General features: G+C 41.8%; 1 protein-coding gene across 4 annotated transcripts in view; it reads left to right on the top strand.

Annotated features, from left to right (window-relative positions):
* Positions 1-13,085, top strand: part of LOC138946890 (sodium channel protein 1 brain-like) — a 206,328-nt gene that overhangs the window by 78,736 nt on the left and 114,507 nt on the right. For all 4 annotated transcript variants that reach the window (XR_011449462.1, XR_011449465.1, XM_070318295.1 and 1 more), the window contains exons 17-18: positions 2,321-2,500; positions 6,560-6,750. Coding sequence is in view for 2 of the 4 variants with exons in the window: in XM_070318295.1 (XP_070174396.1) it covers positions 2,321-2,500; positions 6,560-6,750 (371 nt within the window). In the remaining 2 variants the exon portion in view is untranslated. The remainder of the gene's footprint in view (positions 1-2,320; positions 2,501-6,559; positions 6,751-13,085) is intronic.

The raw sequence follows: 13,085 nt of genomic DNA, 5'->3' as shown, positions 1-13,085 counted from the left end.
CGTCCGGACGTCCGGACGTCCGGAAAACTTTAACGTTGGATATTTCTTGGACACTATTCAGTCTATCAGTACCAAATTTGGCAAGATGGTGTATGATGACAAGGCCCCAAAAAACATACATAGCATCTTGACCTTGCTTCAAGGTCAAGGTCGCAGGGGCCATAAATGTTGCCTAAAAACAGCTATTTTTCCCATTTTTCCCATTTTCTCTGAAGTTTTTGAGATTGAATACCTCACCTACATATGATATATAGGGCAAAGTAAGCCCCATCTTTTGATACCAGTTTGGTTTACCTTGCTTCAAGGTCAAGGTCACAGGAGCTCTTTAAAGTTGGATTGTATACATATTTTGAAGTGACCTTGACCCTGAACTATGGAAGATAACTGTTTCAAACTTAAAAATTATGTGGGGCACATGTTATGCTTTCATCATGAGACACATTTGGTCACATATGATCAAGGTCAAGGTCACTTTGACCCTTATGAAATGTGACCAAAATAAGGTAGTGAACCACTAAAAGTGACCATATCTCATGGTAGAAAGAGCCAATAAGCACCATTGTACTTCCTATGTCTTGAATTAACAGCTTTGTGTTGCATGACCTTGGATGACCTTGGGTCAAGGTCACATGTATTTTGGTAGGAAAAATGTGTAAAGCAGTTCTTAGTGTATGATGTCATTGCTATGTAAGCATGTGAGTCGTATGGGCTTTGCCCTTCTTGTTTTCTGATAAACATAACGGCGGGGGATCTTACCCTAGTGTTGCGGTGGGGCGTAGTAGGCAAATCGACCAAGCTGCGGGGGATCTTACCCCGTCAAATTTCACTGTTGATCTTTGAACCGATCGTGAGTCTAAACTAAGCTAAGCTTTAACTTAACAAGTCGCTTAAGGCGAAAATACAATATTTAGTCAAGCTGTGGAACTCACAGAATGAAACTGAACGCACTGCATTTTTTCACAATGACCGTAGTCCGCCGCTTGTGCATAACGGAGTGAAACTGACGAGCCTGTTCAGCGCGGTAGTGGTTTCGCTGTGCTGCATAGCACGCTTTTCTGTACCTCACTTCGTTTTAACTTTCTGAGCGTGTTTTTAATCCTATCTATATGTTTTTGGAATCAGGAACCGCCATGGAATAAGATGAAATTATTTTTAAATCGATTTCGGAAATTTTATTTTGATCATAATTTTTATATTTTTAATTTTCAGAGCTTGTTTTTAATCCAAATATAACATATTTATATGTTTTTGGAATCAGAAAATGATGTATTGTTTTATATAAAAAAAAATGTTATTACAATTTTCAGATTTTTAATGACCAAAGTCATGAATTAATTTGTAAGCCACCAAGCTGAAATGCAATACCGAAGTCCGGCCTTCGTCGAAAATTGCTTTACAAAAATTTCAATCAATTTGATTGAAAAATGAGGGTGTGACAGTGCCGCCTCAACATTTACAAAAAGCCGGATATGACGTCATCAAAAGTATTTATCGAAAAAAAGAAAAAAACGTCCGGGGATATCAAATTTCATAAAGATCGGTCCAGTAGTTTGGTCTGAATCGCTCTACACACACACACGCACACACACACACACACACACACACACACACACACACACACACACACACACACACACCACGACCCTCGTCTCGATTCCCCCTCTATGTTAAAACATTTAGTCAAAACTTGACTAAATGTAAAAATGGAAAGCAGTATCCACAAGTAGTTAGACTTTGACAAGCAAGAAGATTTAAGACTTTCTGTTGACCGTGCTTTGTGTTATTTTATCATTTTTAACGTGGGGGACAATATTTCTGACCTGTCTTGGTGAAATTTCTTATCTTATGTAGTACACGAGAGTTTAAATGGTAAGAAAACTGGCTGATCCAATTTTTTTAAAAAGTACTAGTAATACAAGAAAGTCTGGTTATCTACTATTTTAGGGCATTTATTTGGAGACACCTACCACGTGGTTGGTCTTGCAGGGGACATAAAGGTGTGTAGCGCCTGCGGTGGACACAACAAGGCGTTCCACGATCCAGGGCGTGGAGTAGTATGCCGTAAGAAGTGTGATGTGTGCAGATCTGAGTAGTATGCCGTAAGAAATGTGGGTGTGTGCAGATCTGAGTAGTATGCCGTAAGAAGTATGTGTGTGTTCAGATCTGAGTAGTATGCCGTAAGAAGTAGGTGTGTGTTCAGATCTGAGTAGTATGCTGTAAGATTGTGTGTGTGTGTGTGTTGATCTGAGTAGTATGCTCAAAGAAATGTGGGTGGGTGCAGATCTGAGTAGTATGCCGAAAGAAGTGTGGGTGTGTGCAGATCTTCACGGTGTTGTTCGCAATGGAGGCTGTGTTGAAGATCGTAGGGCAGGGGTTCAGGGGCTACTTCGCCAGCAGGTGGAACCGCTTCGACTTCCTCATTGCCGTCATCAGCATCGTCAGCATCGTGCTGGAAAAACAGAACATCAATGGCACACAGTTCCTCAGGGCATTCAGGCTGGTTAGTGCTCTCTGAACCATTGCGCTATGTATCAATCGCTGGTTGGATGGATGCATGGAGAGATGAATGTTTTAAGGGCAGGCGGGCCAGTGCAAAATTGATCTAATTGTTCAAAAAACTGTTTTTGATATTTTTGCAGATAATGGTTCCATAACATACCTAAAATGTCTGTGTTTTTGTCAAAAGTGTCATATGTATGTGTCAATGAAGACAGTATTTGAATATCTTCAACGTCGTTTTTCTCATTTCAGCCATTTTTGCAGCAGTTGCATCTTCGGGGTTGCGATTTCTCTGGCTGTAATTTAGCTAGAGTAATAATAGTTTGTGCAGAATATAACATTCTGAGGGATTACGAAAGGATGTTGTTGCCATTGTCAGTCATAACCAGATTATTTCAAAAAAATAATTTTGCAGGGGTTACCCTAAAGTTTGACGGTTGTAACAAAGAAATGTCCCTAACTCCAAATATAAATATAACAATCAAAATCTGCTTCGTAATCCCCTAGAGCATACCCCGAAAGATAAAATATAACAATCATTAGAAGTGTGACAATCATAGGTATATCATATCCCCCCTGTACTCCACTTTTGTCTGTATTCGACTGTTTTTGTCGCGTAAAACAAAAACCAGCAACACAAAATACAAAAAGTGACTATTATTTGTCATTGTTTATTCATTTCTTTCGTAAAATAACATTCAAACATGCATGGATGGATGATAGTAGAAAGGACCAAGGCAAGAACAGATAACTTTAATCATCGTCCCAAACAATTGCCAAAACTTGGGGTATGGGCATGGTCAATTTGATGGGGTTAGGAAAATGCGGATACAAATACTATGTGAGGCTGGGTGTGGAGACTGTTCATCACGAATAAAAGTGGGAAGGTAGAACTCAAAGGTGCACACGTTTTCGCCTTCCAGTTCCACAGTGCTAAATTTGTGGTGAAAACGACGAATTGAATTGTTAGAGAATATCATTTTTGAGTCACTTGAGAAAAAGTGACTCTATGTAATCGGTCAGTGTTAGTCTGTCCGGCCGGCCGTCCGGCCGGCCGTCCGTAGACACCACCTTAACGTTGGACTTTTCTCGGAAACTATCAAAGCGATCGGGCTCATATTTTGTTTAGTCGTGACCTCCAATGACCTCTACACTTTAACGATGGTTTCGTTGACCTTTGACCTTTTTCAAGGTCACAGGTCAGCGTCAAAGGAAAAATTAGACATTTTATATCTTTTCTCGGAAACTATCAAAGCGATCGGGCTCATATTTTGTTTAGTCGTGACCTCCAATGACCTCTACACTTTAACGATGGTTTCGTTGACCTTTGACCTTTTTCAAGGTCACAGGTCAGCGTCAAAGGAAAAATTAGACATTTTATATCTTTGACAAAGTTCATCGGATGTGATTGAAACTTTGTAGGATTATTCTTTACATCAAAGTATTTACATCTGTAGCCTTTTACGAACGTTATCAGAAAAACAAGGGAGATAACTAGCCTTTTCTGTTCGGCAACACACAACTTAACGTTGGGCTTTTCTCGGAAACTATAAAAGTGACCGGGCTCAAATTTTATGTGAACGTGACTCATTGTGTTGTGAATAGCAATTTCTTCCTGTCCATCTGATGCCTCATATAATATTCAGAACTGCGAAAGTGACTCGATCGAGCGTTTGCTCTTCTTGTCTGCTTTCTAGATCGTGCACCATTACAGTCTTCACATTTTAGTGATATATCAAGTCACAAGAGCGCAAAACGATGATAAAACACAGATTCGAGGTGGGGAAATATTGTTTTGCGATCGATGTAACAGGTAACACTCCCAATTTCCGAGTACTGACGGGGATAATCGAGCTGTCAGGTGAATGACCTTGTCGGCATTCTTCGATTCCTGATATCAAATTTTACAAACATAGGTAAATGAAGAATGCCACAAAACTTTGTCTTCTTCTGAGCCAGCGTTTTGGGCCGCCGTTGCTTCCAAAACTGGTAAACAAGTCTATAATTTATGCATGACGCAACAGTTTGGCGTCATCGGTGTAATGACGTATTGCTATGCGAGTGACATCATCTTTTTCGTAGATTATGGTCGGGCAAAAAGTAACAGTAGATCTTGCGTGATTTCACTGTGTGTTTCCGCATTAAGCTTAGTGATATTTTAGGGCAGCGTTCGTGGCTTTTTCGGCATATTTTCTGACTTCCAAAAGATCATAGAACATATCTGCATTTGTACCATAAACATTGACTACATAGAACGGGTTTATGGCACTTACAATTGACTTTGGTGAAAGGGGACGTCTCTTTTGTTACAGGGAAATACTGGCATTCATACAACATATACATTACCCGCTATTACGAGCTAGTCGTGTGACAGAGAGTTTTCTTGCACACGAGACTGTAGATGTTTCACGACGGCTTTAGCCGGAGTGAAACAGCAGCAGTCGAGTGTGCAAGAACACTCTCTGTCACACGACTAGCTCGTAATGGCGATTATGTCTCACAGCTTCAACAGAGGAGAGAACAAACACGTTTTGCGTACTCACGCTTGATAAACCTAAACACAGGAGCAGCCATTGTGGAGAGATCTACTTTTTGACGAAAGTGAACGAACAACTATGAATGACGTCTCGGTATATGTGAATGACGTCACAGTCATCGTCACAGTCTGTATCTTTTGAAGCATTCCATTCTTCATGACGTCTTTCTGTGTCTGCATCCGCGAAATGTTTGTTCTTTCCGGGGTCTTTGTCATCTATGTTCAGAACTCTGTCCTTCTAGTTTCAGACTAACAGGCCTCCTGAGCGAGCCACTTTCCAAGGGAAGCTAAACTCGCGTATGGAAACAGTACTGTAGTCTGGGATGCCGTTTTCAGTATTCTCAGCGTTGAAGAATGTGTAAAGAGAAGACACGACAACAGCAGGAGAAATAAAAGTCGTGTGTGCATTTTGGGGCTTTTGGAGGGACGATTTCGAGTTTGAATCCGTTCTTGCACATGCTCCAAAGCGTGTAACATACAATCTTGCACACGTTTGCTTTAGTAGTGGCAAAGAAGGAAAGCGTGTGACATATGCTTATTATCTTCATTGTAATTGTTTTTTTGGAAAAATAACTTCTTTTCGTACACAGAATAATATGATAAATTTTGTTCATAATTTTCATGATTTTGTTGTACAAATTCTACATTTGAATAAGGGGGCTCCCACTTTTTGTTACAAAACGTGTTCGAGTGGTGTGTGCACCCTACCTATTCAAACACCCCCCGCAGGTTAGGGGGAAGAATTTACCCGATGCTCCCCAGCATGTCGTAAGAGGCGACTTACGGATTCTGTTTCTCCTTTTACCCTTGTTAAGTGTTTCTTGTATAGAGTATAGTCAATGTTTGTAAAGATTTTAGTCAAGCAGTATGTAAGAAATGTTAAGTCCTTTGTACTGGAAACTTTCATTCTCCCAGTAAGGTCATATATTGTACTACGTTGCAAGCCCCTGGGGCAATGTTTTGATTAGTGCTTTTGTGAACAAGAAACAATTAACAAGTGGCTCTATCCCATCCCCCCCCCCCTTTCCCCGTCGCGATATAACCTTGAACGGTTGAAAACGACGTTAAACACCAAATAAAGAAAACCTATTCAAACTCACCACAACAAATCCATTTTAGATGCAATTTGAATAAATTAGATATATTCTGGATTCTGAAATCCCAGAGAATAGTTCCACATTTAAAAAAAATCTCAAAAAGTCCAAATTGGTTGGTCCATGCTAATGATTGAAGAGATGGCTGGCTGAATTGCTTGAGGGATGCATGTTTGGATGTCTAGGGTTGGAGGACCTCCTAACGTAACCGAATTATGGTTGAACCTTATGAACTGTCATGGTCACGTCGGGGTTGAGTTGGGGTCAAGAGAAAGAGAGTTATCAATAATTTGTTGTGTAAGCTCCTCAAGTGACAACATCGTTTTCTTACTCTGATTGTTTTTGTGTGTGTGTGTGTGTGTATGCGTGTGGACGTGTGTGTGTGAGTGCGTACGTGTGTATGTGTGTGTGCGTCACGTGCAACATACAGCTGAGAGTGCTGAAGCTAGCCCAGGTGTGGCCCGCCATGAACTCGCTGTTGATGATCATCGGATCCGCCCTGGGCGCGTTGGGTCAGCTGACCTGCATCCTCCTCATCATCCTATACATCTTCGCCATCGTCGGCCTCCAACTGTTCAAGGAGAAGTACACCGAGTACAACTTCCCCTCGGGGGTGCCCAGGTACCGTATCTGCCATCTCACACAGTTCCCATTCGCACGCTCCCATTTCGCTTTCGTCTGCGTTATTGCTTTTTTGATTCACCTGAGTATTTGGTGAGTATATTGACTCATATGTGTCCGGCCGGCCGGCCGGCCGTCCGTCCGTGGACAAAACACTAAACGTTGAGGTTATTTAGGATGTTTTTCAAACTAGACCTCTGACACGTTGCACACTTTTAGGGTTTGATGATCTCACAAAGTGTTCCTAGTTTGGTTCACCCTCGTAAAATGGTGGGGTCACCAGGCGGGCGCAGTGGGTGGTAAGACGTCGGCCTCCTAATCGGGAGGTCGGGAGTTCGAATTCCGGTCGCTGCCGCCTGGTGGTTAAGAGTGGAGATTTTTCCGATCTCTTAGGTCAACTTATGTGCAGACCTGCTATCTCGGATGTTTTTCAAGCTAGACCTCTGAAACTTTGCATACGTTTAGGGTTTGATGATCTCACGAAGTGATCCAAGTTTGGTTGACCCTCGTCAAAGTTTGGGGTCCCAGCGGGGTCTCGCAGAGCTTGTCCTCACGCTCAATACTTTTGAGTTTGATGGACAAGTCTTTCATCAGATAAGTGGTGTTGCCATGGGCACTAAAATGGGACCTTCCTATGCCTGCCTATTCATGGGCCACCTGGAATCCCAGATTCGTTCCACTTACACTGGACCTCAGCCTGAACTGTGCAAACGCTACATCGATGATTGCCTCGGTGCCACCTCCCTCTCGTTGTCTGACCTCACTGATTACATACATTTTGTCAGCAACTACCATCCCTCCATCAAATTCACCTTTGATATCTCTCCTTCCGCAGTCGTCTTTCTGGATCTGAAAATGTCCCTGTCTGACGGCATTCTGTCCACCAGTGTTCATTACAAAGACACTGATGCTCACACCTACCTTACTTTCCATTCCTCCCACCCTTCTTCCACCATCCGGAGCATTCCATTTTCCCAGTTTCTCAGACTGCGCCGCATCTGTTCTGACACAGATGACTTTGAAGAGAAAGCAGCAGAAATGTCTGATTTCTTCCTTCAACGTGACTACCCATCCAGCCTCTTGAATGTGGCCTTAAATAAAGTTCGTCGTATACCGAGACAGGAAGCTCTGCAGCCATCATCCACCTCAGACAGATCAGACAGACCTGTGGCAGTTCGACCCACCATCCCCACAACCTACCTGTTCGCCACATTCTGAAGACTAATTGGTTCATCCTTAAGTCCAGCCCCTCGGTTGGTGACACTTTCAGCCTGCCACCCTTGTTGGCCTCCCGACGGGACTGCAACCTTAGAGATTCCCTGGTTCGATCCTCTCTTCGTTCGCCAGTTCCCCTACAACCCGGCACAAACGCATGCCAGAACCCTCGTTGCCACACCTGCCCCCACATTTGCCATTCTACCACTCTGACCGGCCCCCAAAAAGATTTCAAAATTAAACGCACGTTCTCTTCCACCAGCCGCAACCTCATCTATGCCATATCCTGTCTCAAATGCCCCAAAGTACTCTACATTGGTGAGACCGAAAGAACCCTCTCTACCCGCTTCACCGAACAACTGGCAGATATTCGGCATCGCCTCTGTAGGTCTGTTGCCCAACATTTCAACAGCAGTAACCACACCTCCCTGGATGCACGTGTGAAAGGTGTCTGGCAAATGTACAGCACCTCCACAGACAGAAAACAAGTAGAGTCGAATTTCATTTGATCCCTGGGCACATCCACACCTGACGGTTTGAATGCAAAAATGTGATGTACTTGTATTCCCCAAACATACTGTGGATTTACGGTACGTGTGTGTGTGTATTTGTATCTGTGTGTGTGTGTGTTTGCGTGCGTGCGTGTGTTTTTCCTCCTTTTTTTTTTGACTCGCATGCGAAGCAAAAGTGAGTCTATGTACTCACCCGAGTCGTCCGTCCGTCCGTCCGGAAAACTTTAACGTTGGATATTTCTTGGACACTATTCAGTCTATCAGTACCAAATTTGGCAAGATGGTGTATAATGACAAGGCCCCCAAAAACATACATAGCATCTTGACCTTGCTTCAAGGTCAAGGTCGCAGGGGCCATAAATGTTGCCTAAAAAACAGCTATTTTTCCCATTTTCTCTGAAGTTTTTGAGATTCAATACCTCACCTATATATGATATATAGGGCAAAGTAGGCCCCATCTTTTGATACCAGTTTGGTTTACCTTGCTTCAAGGTCAAGGTCACAGGAGCTCTTCAAAGTTGGATTGTATACATATTTTGAAGTGACCTTGACCCTGAACTATGGAAGATAACTGTTTCAAACTTAAAAATTATGTGGGGCACATGTTATGCTTTCATCATGAGACACATTTGGTCACATATGATCAAGGTCAAGGTCACTTTGACCCTTATGAAATGTGACCAAAATAAGGTAGTGAACCACTAAAAGTGACCATATCTCATGGTAGAAAGAGCCAATAAGCACCATTGTACTTCCTATGTCTTGAATTAACAGCTGTGTGTTGCATGACCTTGGATGACCTTGGGTCAAGGTCACATGTATTTTGGTAGGAAAAATGTGTAAAGCAGTTCTTAGTGTATGATGGTCAAGGTCATGTAAAGGTCAAGGTCAAGCATGTGAGTCGTATGGGCTTTGCCCTTCTTGTTTCTTTTTTTTTCCCCTCCCCCCCTCCCCCCCTTTATGAGTGTGTATTACTTTTAGTCTGTATGCCAGTGTGCCCTTGACACCATCCAACCACTTCTCTCCTCTTTCATTCATTTCTGTTCCTAGAGTTCCTTCCCCTTTTTGCGTGTTTCCCCTCCATTTTCTTTCAAACCTTGTTCGTTCCGTGTTGCGTCTGCTTTTTGACTCACATGCGAAGCAAAAGTGAGTCTATGTACTCACCCGAGTCGTCCGTCCGTCCGTCCGTCCGTCCGTCCGTCCGTCCGGAAAACTTTAACGTTGGATATTTCTTGGACACTATTCAGTCTATCAGTACCAAATTTGGCAAGATGGTGTATAATGACAAGGCCCCCAAAAACATACATAGCATCTTGACCTTGCTTCAAGGTCAAGGTCGCAGGGGCCATAAATGTTGCCTAAAAACAGCTATTTTTCACATTTTCCCCATTTTCTCTGAAGTTTTTGAGATTCAATACCTCACCTATATATGATATATAGGGCAAAGTCAGCCCCATCTTTTGATACCAGTTTGGTTTACCTTGCTTCAAGGTCAAGGTCACAGGAGCTCTTCAAAGTTGGATTGTATACATATTTTGAAGTGACCTTGACCCTGAACTATGGAAGATAACTGCTTCAAACTTAAAAATTATGTGGGGCACATGTTATGCTTTCCTCATGAGACACATTTGGTCACATATGATCAAGGTCAAGGTCACTTTGACCCTTATGAAATGTGACCAAAATAAGGTAGTGAACCACTAAAAGTGACCATATCTCATGGTAGAAAGAGCCAATAAGCACCATTGTACTTCCTATGTCTTGAATTAACAGCTTTGTGTTGCATGACCTTGGATGACCTTGACCTTGGGTCAAGGTCACATGTATTTTGGTAGGAAAAATGTGTAAAGCATGTGAGTCGTATGGGCTTTGCCCTTCTTGTTGTTGTCTTTTGTGTTCTTTTCCTGATGAAGCTTCCAGAAGCGAAAATTCGTAATCGTCTTGTGTCGTCTTTGTATTGGTGAGTACAGTAATCCTTTGTTTTTTAACTTTGTTCATCTTACCACAGTCACTTCGTTGTTTAGATTTTTTTTTTTTTTTTAAACTTAACGTTGAGGTTATTTCGGATGGTTTTGAAACTAGAGCCTTTTAAACCTTGCACACTTCTAGGGTTTGAAAATAAGTCTTGAGGTCATCAAGCTATGGTGTCATTGTTTGATTTGGTCACAGCTTAGTGTCTGGGTTTTCCTAAGTCTGGGCTAGACGATTTGGTGATGACATCATTTTATGATGTCATATTTTTAAAAATGAGGTCACGCAAGTGTCTGAGTATTACATTATTTGTCTGGGCTAGCCAAAACTCAATTTAGGTCAAGAAATTAGTTATATTCTTGTTATAATGGAAGTAATGGAAGGGCGCTGGTTCTGAGCGACGCTTAGTTCTCGAGATAGGTGTGACCAGATGACGTCATTTATACTTTTGTCATCGGAGATCTTTCCTATTTCAATCAGTGTCATTTCCCAGTTCTGTGTTCTGCGGTCGTTTTGACTGACTTGACAAGTTGAGAAAACAACGACACTTCATATTTGCGACCCCCGTGTGCCCTTGACATCATCCAACCACTTCTCTCCCCTTTCATTCATTTCCGTTCCTAGAGTTCCTTCCCCTTTTTGCGTGTTTCTCCTCCATTTTCTTTCAAACCCTGTTCGTTCCGTGTTGCGTCTGCTTTTTGTTATATTTAGTCAAGTTTTGACTAAATATTTTAACATCGAGGGGGAATCGAAACGAGGGTCGTGGTGTATGTGCGTATGTGTGTGCGTGCGTGTGTGTGTGTGTGTGTGTAGAGCGATTCAGACTAAACTACTGGACCGATCTTTATGAAATTTGACATGAGAGTTCCTGGGTATGAAATCCCCGAACGTTTTTTTCATTTTTTTGATAAATGTCTTTGATGACGTCATATCCGGCTTTTCGTGAAAGTTGAGGCGGCACTGTCACGCCCTCATTTTTCAACCAAATTGGTTGAAATTTTGGTCAAGTACTCTTCGACGAAGCCCGGGGTTCGGTATTGCATTTCAGCTTGGTGGCTTAAAAATTAATTAATGACTTTGGTCATTAAAAATCTGAAAATTGTAAAAAAAAATAAAAATTTATAAAACGATCCAAATTTACGTTTATCTTATTCTCCATCATTTGCTGATTCCAAAAACATATACATATGTTATATTCGGATTAAAAACAAGCTCTGAAAATTAAATATATAAAAATTATTATCAAATTTTTTTTTTCCAAATCAATTTAAAAACACTTTCATCTTATTCCTTGTCGGTTCCTGATTCCAAAAATATATAGATATGATATGTTTGGATTAAAAACACGCTCAGAAAGTTAAAACGAAGAGAGGTACAGAAAAGCGTGCTATCCTTCTCAGCGCAACGAATACCCCGCTCTTCTTGTCAATTCCACGTGCACTGCCTTTGCCAGGGGCGGTGGAGTGACGATGCTACGAGTATACGGTCTTGCTGCGTTGCGTTGCGTTCAGTTTCATTCTGTGAGTTCGACAGCTACTTGACTAAATATTGTATTTTCGCCTTACGCGACTTGTTGTCTTTTGTCTTCTTTTACTGATGAAGCTTCCAGAAGCGAAAATTCGTAATCGTCTTGTGTCGTCTTTGTATCGGTGAGTACAGTAATCCTTTGTTTTTGAGTCACTTGAGAAAAAGTGACTCTATGTAATCGGTCAGTGTTAGTCTGTCCGGCCGGCCGTCCGGCCGGCCGGCCGGCCGTCCGTAGACACCACCTTAACGTTGGACTTTTCTCGGAAACTATCAAAGCGATCGGGCTCATATTTTGTTTAGTCGTGACCTCCAATGACCTCTACACTTTAACGATGGTTTCGTTGACCTTTGACCTTTTTCAAGGTCACAGGTCAGCGTCAAAGGAAAAATTAGACATTTTATATCTTTTCTCGGAAACTATCAAAGCGATCGGGCTCATATTTTGTTTAGTCGTGACCTCCAATGACCTCTACACTTTAACGATGGTTTCGTTGACCTTTGACCTTTTTCAAGGTCACAGGTCAGCGTCAAAGGAAAAATTAGACATTTTATATCTTTGACAAAGTTCATCGGATGTGATTGAAACTTTGTAGGATTATTCTTTACATCAAAGTATTTACATCTGTAGCCTTTTACGAACGTTATCAGAAAAACAAGGGAGATAACTAGCCTTTTCTGTTCGGCAACACACAACTTAACGTTGGGCTTTTCTCGGAAACTATAAAAGTGACCGGGCTCAAATTTTATGTGAACGTGACTCATTGTGTTGTGAATAGCAATTTCTTCCTGTCCATCTGATGCCTCATATAATATTCAGAACTGCGAAAGTGACTCGATCGAGCGTTTGCTCTTCTTGTTTAACTTCATATTTGCGAAGCAACTGAATGTGAAAAGAAAAGAAAGCGTGCAGAAGTATGTTTGGGTCCTGCAAGACTTTATGACCAACGATTTCTCCCTTGGAAGTAAATGAAGATGTCTGCTTTTCGTCTGCTTTGAAGGTAGGGAGATTTTACAGCGCACACAGTAAATTGCAAGTCGTATTGGACAAGAATGTTGTTATTCTTCTTTCTTCGTAATACCATAGATTTGTTCTTGGCCATATTGTCGACC

This window comes from Littorina saxatilis, linkage group LG1 (assembly GCF_037325665.1).
Source record: "Littorina saxatilis isolate snail1 linkage group LG1, US_GU_Lsax_2.0, whole genome shotgun sequence".
Classification (NCBI taxonomy): Eukaryota; Metazoa; Mollusca; class Gastropoda; order Littorinimorpha; family Littorinidae; genus Littorina; species Littorina saxatilis.
The sequence above is the reverse complement of the archived record's forward strand: the minus strand, read 5'-3'. Positions and strand labels throughout refer to the sequence as shown.